At 34.4% G+C, this 19,438-nt stretch overlaps 1 protein-coding gene and 1 pseudogene across 1 annotated transcript; one reads left to right on the top strand and one right to left on the bottom strand.

Annotated features, from left to right (window-relative positions):
- The first annotated feature begins 3,133 nt into the window (after nucleotides 1-3,133).
- On the top strand, nucleotides 3,134-4,059 carry LOC112032366 (uncharacterized). Its single transcript, XM_024065135.2, has one exon. The coding sequence runs from the start codon at nucleotides 3,299-3,301 to the stop codon at nucleotides 3,731-3,733; it is 435 nt and encodes a 144-aa protein (XP_023920903.1). The 5' UTR covers nucleotides 3,134-3,298; the 3' UTR covers nucleotides 3,734-4,059.
- A 1,838-nt stretch (nucleotides 4,060-5,897) lies between these two features.
- Nucleotides 5,898-14,747, bottom strand: LOC112032368 (lipoxygenase 1, chloroplastic-like; annotated as a pseudogene).
- Between the last annotated feature and the right edge of the window lie 4,691 nt (nucleotides 14,748-19,438).

Here is a 19,438-nt window from a genome sequence, read left to right on the forward strand (position 1 = left end):
TAGGACCACATGAGCTTTTTTGACTTCTTGAGCAAAAAGGCCTAATACACGAGTGATTCTTCAGCCTTATAATAACAAAAGACACGAGAAAAAGAGGATATGATTTCTTTTTTGAATAATTTTGTTATCGTGGGCAAAATTCCTTGGCATGCTTTCCATAAAAAACATCAAATCTTGTTTGAAACTACAATTGACCAAACCAACATTCCAAAATGCAGCAACAACTTGCATTGAAGAGGAGGAACCTTGGGGAGGTAGGTTCAATTCATTTTTTAGGACTTAGGAGCTTATAAGTGCTTCTCATTGTAATTTGACCATTAACAGTCCCTATCCACATCAATGCATCATCAGCTTATTAGAGGAATATTGCAAATGATGCTGGCTAGCTTCAAATGACAGGAAGCTAGCCAGCTTCAAGTTGTTAATTTCTCTATGAACAACTTGTTCCATTATTGCAGAGTATGATCAATAAGTTCACCCCACTATGGCATTTGGACCCAACATATACATGTAATTGAGAGATGAATGATCTTATGAGGAGCCAAATCTGGGATCCGACAATCCTACTAGAGCTAGACCTCCTCCTTATAAAATGACGCACATGAAGGATACTTTGCCAAGTATAAGAGGAGTGAGCCGGGAACGTAGCCTATAAAAAAGAACCAATTTGGAAAATATGTAGCTTCTGCAATGCTGTACATTAATTAATCGGGTCTCTTGTGAATTGTGATAAGATGGCATCCTTATTTGGTTGACAGGGCTTTTTTGAAAGTCTTAAGATCTTAAAACTCCTCTTCCGTCTATAGTCTACCCTCTTAGGGTGTGTTTGTTTGGAGGTGAAATAAGGTGGATGAAAAATTTTGGACAGAAAATAGGAAGGAAAACTTTTTTGAGTGTGTTTGGTTAGATGGGGAGAAAGAAAAATAAATGGTGGGGCCCAAGTATTTTCTCCTTGACCCACCAAAAAGATTTTTCCCTAAAATGGAGAGAAAATTGAAGAGAGAAAATGGGGATACTTAATGGACAAAAATGTCCATGTCAAGTTCATTTCCTTTTTTTTATTAATATTTTTTATTTTTTGGGACGTTGCTTTTTTGTTTTTATTTTTTATTTTTTCATTTTTTGATTTCTTGGACTGGGTGGGCATGTTGCCTCTTTTTTTTTTTCCCTGGACGTTGCATTTTTTCTTTTCTTTTCTTTTTTTTCCTTTCTGGGCTATGGGTTTGATAATTGTTTTGTTTTGTTTTGTTTTTTTTTTTTTTTTTTTTTTTTTTATTTTTTTTTTTTTGGGATTTAACTAGACGTGATTCATTTTTGGGACATGATTTTTATTTTTTAATAAATTGGGTGATTGCTTTTTTTTTTTTGGTTGTTTGTTACTTTTTTATATTAATTGGTCACCACACTTTTTCACTCCTAATCAAACAAAAATAAGAAAAATTAAAATCTTTTTTACCCCCACCATTTTCTATCCTTATACTTTTTCACCCCTCAAACGGAACGGACCTAAAGTTGCATGTGGAAACCATTTACAAGCGACCTTTTTTACTTAATTTAACAACTACTATTCGCGGGTCCCATCTTCTCAAAGAAGCTTGTTTCATTCTTCTATTAGCTAATTAATTGTACTATTAGTCATAGCTACTGTTTGTGGATCCCACTCTAAAGATTTTGTTAAAAAAATCAAGTATAGTTAGCTTATTGTGGAGTGAGTCTCACTTTGTTGTTTTTGCCCAAAATTTCAAGTATGATTAGCTTATTACGGGTCTTACTATATGATTTTTGCTCAAAATTTCAGGTAGAATTTGCTTATTATGGATCTTACTATATATATTACAGTATTTTCAAAAAATAAAAAATCTTATTTTATTTCTCTATTAACTTTTTTTTATACAAAATGCAAATAAATTGTTGTCAAATGATAATTGACTATTTCTTTCTTGCTGATCCAATAAATTTTTTGTTCCTTAATTCACTAATCCACAAAAAATTGCCCATGTGATTCTTATCATAGTTTATAGACCACGTAGAAACTCAAAGCAAGTCAGAAAACAACATACGTTAGAATTGCCTTGAGTAACAAGTTCGATCAAAGTTTCCCTCCCGCCCTTGAGTCTTACGAGAGAGGAGGTTTTCTTGCCGTTGTACCATACACCCGCTTCCAAACTCATCTTATTAATTAATTATCACTTTGTGTAACGTACTATATAAATATAAATATAATGCGAAAACAGAAAGTCCCTTTATGTTTTACAATGGTAAACTTGATGAGCTCTCAAATCTCATTAATTAATAACGTAACGTTACATACCAACATTTTTTTATTTTTATAATTTGAGAAAAAACATTACATACCAACTTAAACAAACTTTACCAGAAAAAATAGCCAAATAATACCTTTTTGCAAACTATATTGCAATATTCTATTATTTCAAAAATATGTAGGAATTTATTATTTTTTGGGTACTCAAGTGTGGCGAAATCGAGTTTCCATGGTACTTGAGTTTATGGGACTTGATTACTATAGAAAAATTTTTATGAGTACATTTTTTCAAATAACTCGAGTTTTTGGAATTTGAGTTTTACGACAAACTTTAGTTTTAGAAATTCGAGTTTAAAAAAAAATGGTAAATTCTTACATATTTTCAAAACAAAAGTATATTGCTAATTTTTTAAATAACAATAGTAGTGGGCCATTTTCACCAACTTCCCCTTTTAGTTTAGAATCGAACGAAGAAAATCTTTGGCCCGTTCAGTATATGTATTTAAACAACATTATACGTATTTCTACATACTTTTTCACCCATACATATTTTAAAAAAAATTGAAAACTATTGTTTAAATACATTTACACATATATTTAAACTTTTTTTTTTTTAAGAATTCAGTAAGGAATTTTATTGCTTCAACAAAAACTTTTGTCAATACTAACAAGGTATGTTGCATCATATGTTGAAATCGACCCCTCACATCAAAAAAAAAAAAAAACCCAATCGTATGGTATCTGTCGGCTCTACAAACTACCCGCCACGTGTCCTTCCCACATGGCAACAACATCCCTCCCATATGCATGTCTCCACTGGGCCCCACTAGATACTTATCCCCCTGAATCTCACCGTATACTTCAAAACGCTCTCATTCTCTCTCTAAGAATCTTTAAAAAAAAAAAAGAAAAAAAAAAAGAAAAAATCCACAACGTTCTTCTTCTTCTTCTTATTGATAATCCAGCCTTAGGGTTTTGCAGGTTACCCATGCCTACATTACAAATCTGTTTCTGAAAAACAATCTGAGCATTAGAATGGCATCGTCGGCATTCATGGTGATCTGCCTGCTCCACTCGGCGATCGCGGCGACGTGTGGGGCTCTGATGATGTTCTACATGAAGGAAATCTACACCATCGGCCACGGGGTCGAGACCGCCACGAAGCTTCTGGGGTCCACGCCGCACGACCAGCTCTTGATTCGGACCTCCGACTCCTTCTCGGGTCTCCTGTTGTTCGCAATCGGGTTCTTGCTCTTCATGGTTTCCTTCGTCAAGGACAGGGAGTTCCAGGCTTTCTTCGCCAAAGGCTGCACGGTGCTGCACGTTTTCGCGGCCATGTGGCGGATTTACTTCGAGAGAAGGGTCGAGGATCTCGCCTGGGATTGGCTCAGGCAGACAGTTGGCGATATCTTATTGGCTGCTTCTTGGGTCTTCTTTCTCGTTTACTCTTGGCGTGAGAAGTACGATTAGCCCCCGACTCATTCTTCTCATTACATTATTTACCGCAATGGTATATCATATCATATCATTTCCTGTATAATTAATTATATTTTGTCGAGTTTTTTTAATTACATGTATGTGGGTTTTTTTATTATTTTGTTTTATAATTTGATAGTTAGAAAAGCGTGACGTTTCTGTTGGAAATACCAAGAGGGGGTTAGTTGAGCTACAAGACTGTTGGCAATTTTATATTTGTTGTTGTGGATATAGAAATGAGTATAACTTTCAGTATACTCAATCTTTGTAAAATCTTTGCGTTTTTTGAGTTTATAATGAGAGACTTGTTGTTTTGCTCCTATGGGGGTTGATGGTGCTTGGATTTGTGAGAATTTGGGAATATGGTATTTTGGGGGTGTTTTAGATTAGCTTAGATTGTGAACTAAATGGTGGCTGACCATGGTTGCTTGGTTTTTCTGTCGAGGATCCATAATGGAGGTTTGGTTGTTCTTGTTGTTACTTATATGGGAAGTTTTGTGTACTGGGTTAAGACATTGTTGGTTGTGGAGGAAATTGGGTGAGCTTTGATTTTGGGGTACATTTGGTTCATGGAAGGTTTAGTGGAAATGGGGCTAGCTTTATCTCAGCTTTTGCTTTATTCTTACTTACAAGGATTTAGATATAGGGTAAGGACTAAGGAGTGAGAGTCAAAGCACTTTGTAGGGGGAGAAGGTGGGGGAGACAAGTTATATTTGGCATGTACAATAGAGATGTAATTGATGGATGGCTGTGTAATTAGGCCTTCATTTGGGTTTGAATATGGAATAGCTTGATTTTTGTCACTATAAGCTTTGAGGAAATGGTCAAGATGAGTATCTATCTTGATGGGTACAAACCCTGTTGTCACCCAATTATGCATCAGTCACAATGGAATATGTACAGCTGAAGCAACATGTGGCAGGGACACACGAGCCATTATTTTGAGGTAATTTTTACCACTTCTTTTTTTGTCCTTTATCTGAATTGAATATCATTACAAAACTCCAAGATGTGATCAGACCATATTCAAATTTTATGATACTTGCAGATCCACCTATATGATTCTCATACTTTCTTGAATGTTCTCCACTTGCGTTGAGGTATTTATATGCATCTTATAATATGTTTTTCTGCAGATTTATTTGTAATCATGACCCACTTGTCGAGACAATATGGCCATCTTCTGGAACATACATCAATCTCATTAGGTGGAGCAACTGTGTACATTTTCCAAGTACAAATGTGTAAGTTTTGTAATAAATTCTGTATCTAAGATTGTGTGCAGTGGTTGCAAAGTTCTATTATATAATTGTGCTCCAAATTCTTGCCAAATTCATTAGTGTGCTGCACCTGTATTTGTTCAAGAGAGCCTGATTTATAATTTATATTTCCATATCTTTTTTCATCAATGATGTGGCCTCCTTTGCCCAAGACAAATCAGAGTTTATCTTGACAAACATCACGATCTTATGCTCCATCAGAAAATGTTTTCTGTTTTTTATGAAGTGGAAAGCATTTTCCACTATTATCTTGTGCCATCACCTTTTCCAGTCCTTTGCGCTACTGCCACGACTACCATTACTGCCACCATTGTCACCGCACCACCACCACCACCACCACCACCACCACCACCACCACCGACATAGAAGCAAATGGAGTGTTACTATTTCTTTTCAATAAATGTATCCCCATCTATTTGTTAATTTGGATCATGATGTCACCCTTTTAGGTTGATTTTGCAGACATAAGTTAACCTGATATGTTTATTACATGTTGCCTTTATCTATAAATAAATAAGTAGTTGGCTGCTAATAAAAACAGGTGTAAAACTTATGATTCTTGATGACTCGTGGGGACCAAAGTGTTGCATACACAAGATAGGTGCTGTGGGTGTTAATTTAGACTCCAGTTTACTAAGGTTTGTTGGGTTTTAATAGGCTCTGGCTCAATATAATTCACTAAAGCTTTCCTTGACTTAGAATGTCAATGAGTAACTCACTTTCATTTTTAAGTTGAGAAGATGTTATTTCACTTATTTGAGTCCTGGAATTAATGACTATTTTTTATTGTCTCTATAGCTTTAGTAACTACGCTAGTGAATAATCATCATCAGATAGATAAAATAATCTGGAGAATTTTTCATTCATAAGTCCATTTCTTACACTGTTATGCTATTGGGAACCCCTCTGCAGGTAACCCCAGGTCCTGAGCTTGGTATGAGCAGCTCATATGGTGAATTTCTTGCCCCACATCTGTTCCTAAGGCTTATATCAGAGTTTTTCTTCTCAATCTCCTTTTCAATTCTTCTTATCTCCATTGAAAATCTGTAGAATGCCTTGAGGATCTCAGGGTCTCCTGACCAGGTTGACAAATCTTTTCTCATTCCAAGGTATTCTTCATCAGGTGAGTGTGATGAAATTATGTCAACCACAGCTATATATTTTGTTATTTGACTCCAACTTGGCAATGATGATAAAAAGTACCCCTGTAGATCCTTGACAAAATTTGTGTACTCAGGATCATGCTCCTTTGGCATTAGTTGTCGCATAAGTGGTGGCCGGGTTGGGATGTAACCATCGTAGGGATACTGCCCAAAGTTCAATGCCACATGCTGAGTTGATGCAAGCCAGATTATGGTGTTAAGTATGGAGGTAAGATTTTCAGGAGTAGTGAGTTTGGGCCACCAGCTAGCATGTCACAGGTCAGCATGGCCTACATTGATGGACTCATTGTACCAAGCCTGGAGTTCTGTATCTGAACAGACTGCACTTGGGTCTTGGTAGTAGTAGTTCACATAGCTTCGAACCAATGTCTGAATGGCAGACCCTATGAGGATTCCATTGGTTGCATAAGGATCGTCTTCAATCAGTAGTCTTATCCCATGGGCTTGAGTTGGGTCTGGTATTGCTACTCCTCTACATTGAAACATAAGTAGGGTTAAGTCTTGTGGCCATCCACTTTTGTGAGAAAATTATATAGATTACAGGAATTAAAATAAGCATTTTGTCCTGAACCTCCTAATGAGATCTGCGGGAAGGCCCTCTAGGTCAAACTGCCACCATTCTGTATAGGCAGCACAACTACTCTGCATGCAGTATTTTCCGGGAGTGAATTCAGTCTCTATGATTCCTCCAGCATTGATGAGACTTTCACGGGCCAGTGCATTTATCTTCAATGTGTATCGCATGCAAGGATCCAGAAATTTGTATATGGGATGCATTGCACTCAGATGCCGGTGAGCAGCTATTATAAATGGTTCCATGCAGGCATGGGTGCACAACCTGTTCAATCATTTAGACTCTTCCTTGGTTAGAAGGGTAAGTTGATAATTTCATAACATTGTACTTGATATAATCGAAGCCTATCATATGATTGTCTAAAGTATTGCCTTAAGGAGCCAGCTTTGTTCCGTTCTAGGATTTTAGTATAAATCTTGGGCTAAGGGGAAATTTGATTTTGTCTCATATAACATAATAGGGGGATGGATTTAGCATACCAATGATGAACAAGTAGATGAACACTGGAGTCATTGGAGCAAACATGGGCTTTACCAAGCTGCCAAAGCCAGTTTGTCGTAGCATCAACAGGTGGGGTGAGAACCTGCTTTGAATGGGAATTTGGATCCGCTGGTGGAAGACTGAGTTTGATAGCAATGGGCTTCAAAGTTCCCATTGATGTCAAGAAGAAAATTGTTCGAGTTCCATAGGCTTTCTGGTCATCAAGGCTGTTAATTTGGTTGAGAAATGGAAGGTACATGTCATGATAGTCTAGTATGAACAACTTATTCTCTTCTATTGCCTGAAAAATATATAAGAAAGAAAGTTAATTAGATATGAAAATAAATCTTAATCTATTGAAAAAAAAAATTCTCTCTTTCTCTACTTATTTTAACAAAAAGTAAACTGTTTATTTGGTTCAGCGCTTCATTACCTTTTGCACAGACATCACATTTAGATGGCCTTTAATATGTTCTTCTCTGATGCTGATTCTTGTGGGCCGTAGATGGAGGGATCCAATTTGCTTACTGGTGGAAAATCCTTTTCAAAGAGACAGGATTAAAAAAAGAAAGCACTCACTTGTTAGTTTGTGTTCATCGTTTAACTTTTGTTTTTATTCAGGAGAAATCAATTATTTTGAGTGACAAAAACCTGTGCTTACCTTAAAGCCTTTCAATGGCTAAAGGGTTTATGCCTGCAAGTGCTTGACGGCTAAATTGATCATCTCCTAACCAGCAAGATGTATCTCCTGAAACAAGAGGTGTGTTCTTAGATAAAATATTAGTTGAATGCATACAGCTATAGTTGCTGGATGGGCCGATGGCTCTATACGAAAATGCATAAAAAACTGTGTTAATAGTTTTGACGGAGGTAGAGCCATTAATTATGACCGTACAAAAGGAGAACTGTGAAGAATTCTTTTTTCCCAGTTTGGGAAAGATATATTTGTCCATAACTCATGAGTGCTTTGTGATATATATAAAAGCAAATAATTTCTTGAAAAACCAAAGTTGCTAAGCCACACGGACTGTGCATAGAAAGGTAAGACATTTATGGAATATAAATATGCACGGATACAGATATATTGCCGAATTAAAAAGGGTGGGGGAAGGCTTGGGCACGACCAAGAAAAAGGCCGAGGTTCTGTGTCCTACAACATAGGCATGGTTGCATGCGTGTTCATGGAGTGTTAGGAAAAAATGTCATCTTTTAATTCGGAAAACTACAGGAGTGGACACTTGTACGGTCTCTGGGAAAAAGATTTACTTAGGGCACGTTTGTAACGGTAATTAAATAGGAATAAGATTATGTATTACAAGAAATATAAGATGTTGTAATGTAATACTTATGACTATTTATTAGTTTGGTGACAACATAATAATATAATATAACTTTGAAGACAATGGAATGAAAATCTTACTTATATATAATTATATATCCTAAAAAATAATATTTTTTAAATTTGAAAGAGAGATTAGATATATTTTTTTTTATGATTTTTTATTTTCATAATTGTTATTTGCATATGGAAAGTTTGTTTATTTGAAAATATATTAATTTTAGAAATTAATACATCTATTAAGGAATAGTTATTATAACCATTTTAGAGATGAATAGTTATTCCTCATTTTAAAGAATGATTATTTTTATTTATTTATTTTTATTTTTGAAGAGAGAATAGTTATTCATGAGGGATGATTATTCCTTTAATAAAAACATAACTAAACTATTAAAATGCTAAATTATAAGAATAACTATTTAATTATAGTACTTATTACAGTTTATTAAACATACTCTTAACTATTGGCACTTTAACAACTGAGGAGTGGCAGATTATACCTAAAAATAATATTTAATTTTTATATCTTATCATAGTTTTTCAAAGAATGATTCTGCTGTTGTGTCTCATTTTGTGTTTGTGTGGGACGGTAAAATATACAAAGGTGCTAATAACAAATAATTGACCCTGTCAATAAGAGACTTTAAGTACCATGTTCCAGAAGTAGATCTTTCCCTAAAGCATTTCTGCCTCCCACAATTTTAAATGTGAAACCTCAGTCGATAACGATCAAATGGTATTTTTTAATGTTTTAAACGAAGATGTTAGGGGTTTGACTTTTCCCACCCCTCTCCCTAATCATACATAAAATATCAAAATTTCACATGTAAAACCTATCTTATTAGAGGTGGTTGGGGGGAAATGATTGTCCTAATATGTTTATTTATTTTATGTTATTAAAATGCTAGAAAGAATATTCTTAAAATGATACTTACTAGAGATGATCTGTGGGGGGTCAAACTTGAAGAATTCTTCTATGGACTCTTGCATCTTGCTTATCATTGTAGGTCCTTCATTTGACGGTTCTCAGGCCCAGCATTGATAGGGGATCTTGGGCCGCCAAAAAGGGGTTAATAAATATTGGTTGGATTAGGCATGGCTTATCGCGACCCTCTTGGGCTGTTATATGAGCCAATTTGTGCACAAGACAAATGAACTTTATAACACACACGCACACACATTTATAGGTTGAGCAAATAACAGGGAACAAATACACAATGTAAAGTAAACAAAGGTGATTATAAATATGTCAAAGAGGATTATATTTCATTTGATTAAGTCAAGTAATTGGAGTACATTAGATCCTGTTCTCTGAGGATGTTTCACAAGGTTCAATAAAGCTCAAAGATCACAGATTTGAGTAATCACCTTTTGGTTTTCAAGACGTGAGGTTTGAGTCCATTTGAATCCAAGTGGCTCCTGAAATATTTTATCCTAGGATCTCTGGTTAATGCCTTTATTCATAATGAACTCAGTTAGGGATTTAAGATCATTTTTCTTGTGTTTTTATCTCTTGATTACTTATCTGAATATCTCTGCCCCTCTTCATCTCAGGCTCACTCTTTTTATAGTGCTCTTTGAAGGCTCTTTAAATCAATATTTTATCCCTTGATTCTTGTTGGTACTTGAGCTACTACTTTGTCTAAAACATTGGTGGTTGGTCTTTTTCTTGTTTCCTCCTATTTCTCATTCCTAGGAACTGACAGCTGAAAGTTCATCTACTAACTTTCCACTTGTGGGAGCTCTTTTCTTGGGTAAACCCAGACTTCCCTTGAGGTCAATGCTTCTTATTCTTCTTCCAAGGCCTTAAAAGTGACACTTCAAAGGCCTTAAAATTGACACTTCAAAGGCTCTGAGACTTTGATGTTGACTTCTCACAATTTGGCCATTTTCTGGAAATGGACGAATTCCTTCTTGCAAATGGTGTGCTCAAAAAGGTTTCTAATCACCTTCCTTTGATTTCATATGCTCTGCCTTATTCGAGGTCCCTTAGTCCTTCTCATCAGGTATTGATCCTGAAGCCATCATTTGTCCTGATCGCTACCTTTTGGATCCCAGGGACTTGACTTGGATAGGGCCCCCTTCGTTTCTTGTGCCTTTTTGAAATACACATGCCTTATTCCTAGACTATCTCTTGAGTTGTTCACGTTATATTTAGCATCCTCTAGCCCCTTTTGAGGATCCACTCTCTGGGATTGGAGGACCCATGTACGGTTTGGGCCCAAATCCTCTCCCTTCCTGGGCTTCTTGGCTCTTTTATTCTTCCTTATCTTACTGGGTCTTCATGGGCCATCATGTCCTCTTTGTTTTGTTAGGCCAAACTTCCTTTCCTTTTAGGGCCCCAAGCCTTCCCTTCTCTTTCCCATGGGCTGGGCTTTCTTTATGTCTACGGGCTCCTTGTCACATTTTGGACCTCAGACTTCATTCCAAGGAGAGTCCTCTCATTGTAGAGGTTGTTAAGGTCAGAAAAACCTTTAAAATAGCCAGTATTTGTAATATTTAGGAAGGAATTATATTCCTCAGTATTCCCTTCAAATTCCCTAAATTGAAAGCATCTCTCTTGCCCTTCTCCAATGCTTCATCTCTCGGCACGTATATTGGCTTGAAAGAATGTGGTCGTGACTCCTAAATTTATATCTATGCCTAATTGCCAATGAAGAAAAATTAATTTAATTACATTGCATGTTTCTTCCCCTATTAGAATATATATATATATATATATATATATATATTTAACTGAGTTGTGAGATACAGATATATTGCCGAATTAAAAAGGGTGGGGGAAGGCTTGGGCACGACCAAGAAAAAGGCCGAGGTTCTGTGTCCTACAACATAGGCATGGTTGCATGCGTGTTCATGGAGTGTTAGGAAAAAATGTCATCTTTTAATTCGGAAAACTACAGGAGTGGACACTTGTACGGTCTCTGGGAAAAAGATTTACTTAGGGCACATTTGTAACGGTAATCAAATAGGAATAAGATTATGTATTACAAGAAATATAAGATGTTGTAATGTAATACTTATTACTATTCATTCGTTAGGTGACAACATAATAATATAACTTTGAAGACAATGGAATGAAAATCTTACTTATATATAATTATATATCCTAAAAAATAATATTTTTTAAATTTGAAAGAGTGATTAGATATATTTTTTTTTATGATTTTTTATTTTCATAATTGTTATTTGTATATGGAAAGTTTGTTTATTTGAATATATATTAGTTTTAGAAATTAATACATCTACTAAGGAATAGTTATTATAACCATTTTAGAGATGAATAGTTATTCCTCATTTTAAAGAATAATTATTTTTATTTATTTATTTTTATTTTTGAAGAGAGAATAGTTATTCATGAGGAATGATTATTCCCTTTAATAAAAACATAACTAAACTATTAAAATGCTAAATTATAAGAATAACTATTTAATTATAGTACTTATTATAGTTTATTAAACATACTCTTAACTATTGGCGCACTTTAACAACTGTGGAGTGGCAGATTATACCTAAAAATAATATTTAATTTTTATATCTTATCATAGTTTTTCAAAGAATGATTCTGCTGTTGTGTCTCATTTTGTGTTTGTGTGGGACGGTAAAATATACAAAGGTGCTAATAACAAATAATTGACCCTGTCAATAAGAGACTTTAAGTACCATGTTCCAGAAGTAGATCTTTCCCTAAAGCATTTCTGCCTCCCACAATTTTAAATGTGAAACCTCAGTCGATAACGATCAAATGGTATTTTTTAATGTTTTAAACGAAGATGTTAGGGGTTTGACTTTTCCCACCCCTCTCCGTAATCATACATAAAATATCAAAATTTCACATGTAAAACCTATCTTATTAGAGGTGGTTGGGGGGAAATGATTGTCCTAATATGTTTATTTATTTTATGTTATTAAAATGCTAGAAAGAATATTCTTAAAATGATACTTACTAGAGATGATCTGTGGGGGGTCAAACTTGAAGAATTCTTCTATGGACTCTTGCATCCTGCTTATCATTGTAGGTCCTTCATTTGACGGTTCTCAGGCCCAGCATTGATAGGGGATCTTGGGCCCCCAAAAAGGGGTTAATAAATATTGGTTGGATTAGGCATGGCTTATCGCGACCCTCTTGGGCTGTTATATGAACCAATTTGTGCACAAGACAAATGAACTTTACAACACACGCACACACATTTATAGGTTGAGCAAATAACAGGGAACAAATACACAATGTAAAGTAAACAAAGGTGATTATAAATATCTCAAAGAGGATTATATTTCATTTGATTAGGTCAAGTAATTGGAGTACATTAGATCCTGTTCTCTGAGGATGTTTCACAAAGTTCAATAAAGCTCAAAGATCACAGATTTGAGTAATCACCTTTTGGTTTTCAAGACGTGAGGTTTGAGTCCATTTGAATCCAAGTGGCTCCTCAAATATTTTATCCTAGGATCTCTGGTTAATGCCTTTATTCATAATGAACTCAACTAGGGATTTAAGATAATTTTTCTTGTGTTTTTATCTCTTGATTACTTGTCTGAATATCTTTGCCCCTTTTCACCTCAGGCTCACCCTTTTTATAGTGCTCTTTGAAGGCTCTTTAAATCAATATTTTATCCCTTGATTCTTGTTGGTACTTGAGCTACTACTTTGTCTAAAACATTGGTGGTTGGTCTTTTTCTTGTTTCCTCCTATTTCTCATTCCTAGGAACTGACAGCTGAAAGTTCATCTACTAACTTTCCACTTGTGGGAGCTCTTTTCTTGGGTAAACCCAGACTTCCCTTGAGGTCAATGCTTCTTATTCTTCTTCCAAGGCCTTAAAAGTGACACTTCAAAGGCCTTAAAATTGACACTTCAAAGGCTCTGAGACCTTGATGTTGGCTTCTCACAATTTGGCCATTTTCTGGAAATGGACGAATTCCTTCTTGCAAATGGTGTGCTCAAAAAGGTTTCTAATCACCTTCCTTTGATTTCATATGCTCTGCCTTATTTGAGGTCCCTTAGTCCTTCTTATCAGGTATTGATCCTGAAGCCATCATTTGTCCTGATCGCTACTTGGATCCTAGGGACTTGACTTGGATAGGGCCTCCTTTGTTTCTTGTGCCTTTTTGAAATACACATGCCTTATTTCTAGACCATCTCTTGAGCTGTTCACGTTCTATTTAGCATCCTCTAGCCCCTTTTGAGGATCCACTCTCTGGGATTGGAGGACCCATGTACGGTTTGGGCCCAAATCCTCTCCCTTCCTGGGCTTCTTGGCTCTTTTATTCTTCCTTATCTTACTGGGTCTTCATGGGCCATCATGTCCTCTTTGTTTTGTTGGGCCAAACTTCCTTTCCTTTTAGAGCCCCAAGCCTTCCCTTCTCTTTCCCATGGGCTGGGCTTTCTTTATGTCTACGGGCTCCTTGTCACATTTTGGACCTCAACAATCATCTTTGGCAATGAACGCTTCATTTGACTCCTCCTACCTTGAGACTTCATTCCAAGGAGAGTCCTCTCATTGTAGAGGTTGTTAAGGTCAGAAAAACCTTTAAAATAGCCAGTATTTGTAATATTTAGGAAGGAATTATATTCCTTAGTATTCCCTTCAAATTCCCTAAATTGAAAGCATCTCTCTTGCCCTTCTCCAATGCTTCATCTCTCGGCACGTATATTGGCTTGAAAGAATGTGGTCGTGACTCTAAATTTATATCTATGCCTAATTGCCAATGAAGAAAAATTAATTTAATTACATTGCATGTTTCTTCCCCTATTAGAATATATATATATATATATATTTAACTGAGTTGTGCACTTCGGACTCCACAAGCTTGACTATCCTCCTACACTTCTTATTTTCAAGAATTTCAGAAGTTTATTTCCTCCTCTATTTCTATTGCATGTGTATTCTAGGAACCCTATTTCCTAGGTTGCATTTATAAGTGTCCAATATTTCAAATTTAACCGATGAAGGTTTTCCAAGAAGTTTACAATATTCAACAGGCATAGGAAGTAAACAATAAAGACTTACAAAAATCACACTCACCTGTACTAGTGTGAGGGCACCTAGTGCAACAACATCTTGGATGGGGGTTCTTTTCACCTTCAAGGGTTGGCCTCATGTATTCGAATCCCTCAACTGGGTCTCCTAAGTCGTTGTACACATCATAGTAATATATTTTATCAGATGGCATTCTGAGTCCTTTTCTATCACCTCTGAGTTCCCTTAATTCCTCATCTCTTAGCTCCTTGAGTCCTACTGGGGTTTCACACGGTATTATGTTTGCTAGGTTCAAATCACATGTTAGGGGTTTAGTCATACAAGTTGTTTAATTTTGAACATTTATTAATTATATGATTTTTTCCCCCGGTGTGTGGAGATAATGCACCATACTTTTAGAAAGTTTGCGGGAAATCTAGTTTGAAGAAAGTGATTCCATCCAAGGCCTATTTGTACATTTGGATACACTATACTATTTACTTATTTATTGAGAGTTACATTAAGAGGAGAAGGTATACCATGCATCGGGTATATGCTTCTCTTCTCTCATAATTGGTGAATTCCACTAGTTGTGAGAGGGAGAAAACATATACCCGATGCAAGGTATATTTCTTTCATCAACAGAGAGGGGAAAGAGTTTTCTTGTCTTCTCATTTTTTCTTTTGGGTATAGGACCCATCAAAATAAAAAAGAATAAAACTTTTTTTTCTTTTTTTCTTTTGGCACTTGCCAAACCCCAAACAAACTCCATAGACATCTTTGGCTCCTCAATCATAAAAAGGCACATTTTATTTTTGTATTGATTTTTCTTAAAGTTAGCATTTCACACTTCAATGCTTGATAATAGTCTCACAATTTGATAAGTAGAAAGATTATACAAGCCAAACCATCTAAAGAACCAAAGAAAGAAGAGGTTCAAGGTTTTAAGGTTGTATCGGAGTTCGACCGGAAGTCGAACCATGATGACATTATAATTAATTAATTTAATAATTAACAAAAAATATATAAATAAATAGAATAAATTTGTTCAACATTCTTTATTAAAAAAATAGGGAAATTAAATAATGTTCAAGCATATTTTTACAAGTTATAGAAGAAAGATAGAAAATAAGAAAGCATTATGTGAAGTATGTATAGCCACAATTAATTTTGAAAAGTAAATATAAAACATACAAATAATTTTGAAAATTTTACATTCAATATTGTAATGTGAAGTATGTATAGCCACAATGATTGTATATAATTGTAATTAATTTTTTTTTTTAAAATTATATATTCTCTATTTAGAGATGACTAATTACAATAAAATAAATAATGAAAAACTGTGAATATATCAATTTTTTTTTTCGACAGGAAAATGAATTTATCAGTTATAATGAACAATAATGAAAGATTATTTATTTTATTGGTATGTACCATATTATTTTGCAAATATATTTCGATCCTTTTAAATTTAATTCAAATATAATAGTTGTTCATGTTAGAGCATCATGAAGCATCGTTCTACAAAATTGATTAGTTCAACCACGTACAGTTCACCTAGTATTTAGTTCAAATAAAACATCTGATTCTTTATAATATAATAATAATAATAACAAAAAAATTAGTCGACACCGTAGTTGAACCACGATCAACTTTGGAGAATTGGCTAGTTCAACCACGGTTCACCTAATTCTTAAATTTTACTAAAATATATGATTCTTTACGACTAAAAAACAAGCCCTTGAATTGAAGCATGATTAACCTGATTGAATCAAGTGGTCTGGTTCGGTTTAGAAAACAGTTTAAGAGTCAAAACACCTTAACCCAATGTAAAATACCACTTGACCTTGATCCCACTTTGTTAATGAAACCACCACAATCATTGTCATTAATGTGAAATCTATGCGTAACAAGGACATAAGTTAAATATTATATTTCAAATCCTAGTATTGAAAAATTGAGAGACCTACATACTAAGTTTTAGTGGAAATATTAATTATTTCTTCTTGTACTAGTTAGGAGTAATCACACTATCATACACAATCCATTGTCATGACAACCAAAGATGTTGACTAAATTGGAGTAACATATTTCTTTTTCTTTTTTATTTTGTAGGTAAAGATACCAAAAATACTTATGCAAGCACTATCTAAAAGATTTATAGTATGTAATATCTTTTTCTCATGGAGTGGATAGGACCCACCTCTATTCTATATAAGAGGAGTGTTATAATATAAGTAACCATTAATCCGTTAAATGTAATACCACCTCCACCCACCCAAGGGGTGAAGCTGCCAATTGATTTATTTTATTTTATTTTAATTCAAAACAAGTTTTATTAGTAACAAAAAAAAAAAACATTAAACAACAACATTCCCTTTCCATTACACAAAAGGCAGAGTGGAATGCAAGAAAACACCACCAGCTACATTACACGAAAAGGCCCAATTTGCTAGAACATGGGCACTCTTTGCCTTCCCAACAGTCCAGCAACATTGACATGAAGGACCATGCAAAAAGTAATGTTTTTCACTATTATTATTATTATTATTATTATTATTATTAAATATAAAAAAAATTTTGACTTATGATGTTTTTTCAATAATAATTGCTCTTTATAATAAGGTTAAAAAACTAATTTGGTTTGGAAAAAATTTGATTACAAATTTGGTTATAGTCTAAGATTATATCCAACAACAAAAAAAATGACATGCGTCCATGTTATGTTCAATGTACACAATTCACTTACAATAATTGTATCTTTGTCAAAACATAAAGAAGTATTTATAGATGTAATATATATATAACACATAGCTAAAAATTAGTTGTAACATAAGGCTACAACCTTATTCAATAAAATAAATATTATTACATATTTTAAAAATTTAACCGTTGAATTGTATGTTTTTTACACTCTTAATGCACATGTCAAATTTTGTGTCAATCGAATATTATTTACTATATGTCTCTAAGCTTATATTTTATGCATAATTTTAAATTACAAAAACTAGCAATTAAAATAATTTATTGATGACATAGTTATTGATCTATAATTTTCTTAAAATTTTGTAAGCATGGAGGATATAAAAAGAAGATATAATCCAATGGTGGAATTCTCATAATTTACATTCAATAAAAAGATATTGTAAGGTAGGAATTTGTTCCCCCCCACATCTGATTGTATCCTACCGCGGTGCCTGGCGCGGTAGGATACAATCAGATGTGGGGGGAACAAATTCCTACCTATATATATATATATATAGTAATTTGATATCTTCAATATTGTGAATATTTTTAATAAAAAATTACACAATAAATTATCCAAATTGTAAATCTACTTAATTAATATGTTTACATTCTAAATATATCAATTAACTAATTATATTTTTATCCTTAATAGTAAATGTTTTCTTTTTCCTCGATTAAATTATGCCATAAATCGTGTTGGGTATACATGTGTGGCTGAAGCCTCACATTGAATAATAATAAAAAAAGTGAGTGATTAACATGATATAGGTGAGCCTAAACTCATACACTTAAGCATTTTGGATCAAGTGGTATTCTTATATGTTATATTGACTACTTAATTGTAATTGGCATCTTCCCAATGTGTTATCTCTCTAACAAGGGTTATTAGAGCCCATGGTAGTGTAGGGTAAAGTGACAAGGTTAGAGAGACAGGTCTTTTTCGTAGTTAGAATAGGGACAAGGTATGTGTGCTTGGAGCCCTCACAAGTATGGATCGCACAAGGCAAGCCTATAAAGTCCAAACAAATGCTCCTAGAAAAAGGCCTAACATAGAAGCATTGCCATTGATGCTAGATCATGGTACGTTGTGAGGTTCCTATGGATATGGAAGTGCGGGCCAAGTTCCCATGAATGATTATGCAGGGTTGACACATGGTTCCTATGAATGACATATCATATGGGAGGCCCATGGATTATGTGTTGATGAAGAAAAAAACTCATTAGTCAAGTGGGAGCTAGTAATATTATTTGTTCGTACTCCACATAGAGGTAAATAATTATGTGTGAAGGGAGATTGTTGAGTATATATGTGTGAGTGATGTCACACATTTAATAATAACGAAAAAAGTGAGTGATTAATATAACATAATTAATTACGCCCAAACTTATAGACTAAAACTTTTTTAGTCAACTTGTATTTCTATATGTTATATTAAGGTGTTATCTCTCCAACAGATTGTCACATATAAATTACATAGAAAGTTTCTTGCAATAATTAATTGTTTATAATAAATTATAATTTGGTTTGCATTGGGTCGGGAGCAGTTGGTGGAATCAGTTACCTAATTTGAGAAGACGATTCTTTTGTTTGCAATATTGATCACCTCTAGCTGCCTGAACCCAAGAGTTGCATACAAATTGAACAACCCCCTCAATGGTTATGCTTTCCAAAAAATATTTCCTTATGATATTTGTTACTCACTGTGATGGCTCCTGGCATTCCAAAATCTGAGTCTACTATAAATTCAACTTTGTGAGTGCTCCTCTCAGCACCAATTAATTGTTATCTTCTTGGACCAGTCTAATTGAGCTTCCTTGCTTATCTTTGGCTCCATTGTCCCTTCATTTCATTTTAAGAAAATCAAAATGGAATATGATAACATTCGAAAATTGTCCGAAAAGGTTGAACATGCAGAATGAAAACATTGCCTCCTTTTTCTTCATTCACGAAAATTTCACAACTTCTACATCACAACGGGTCATGTGGTGTCAAATATCTCTGATATTAATAGAAGAATGGAGTAACTAATTGTCACCATGCAAGGGATGCACATTGATAATTTGATTCGTCCAAACCATATGCATGCATGTATTTTTTCAGCATGAATATATATGTCACGAATTAATCGACGTAGACTAATAGCATGGCTGCTT

Source organism: Quercus suber, unplaced genomic scaffold, assembly GCF_002906115.3.
Source record: "Quercus suber isolate HL8 unplaced genomic scaffold, Cork oak 2.0 scaffold_527, whole genome shotgun sequence".
Classification (NCBI taxonomy): Eukaryota; Viridiplantae; Streptophyta; class Magnoliopsida; order Fagales; family Fagaceae; genus Quercus; species Quercus suber.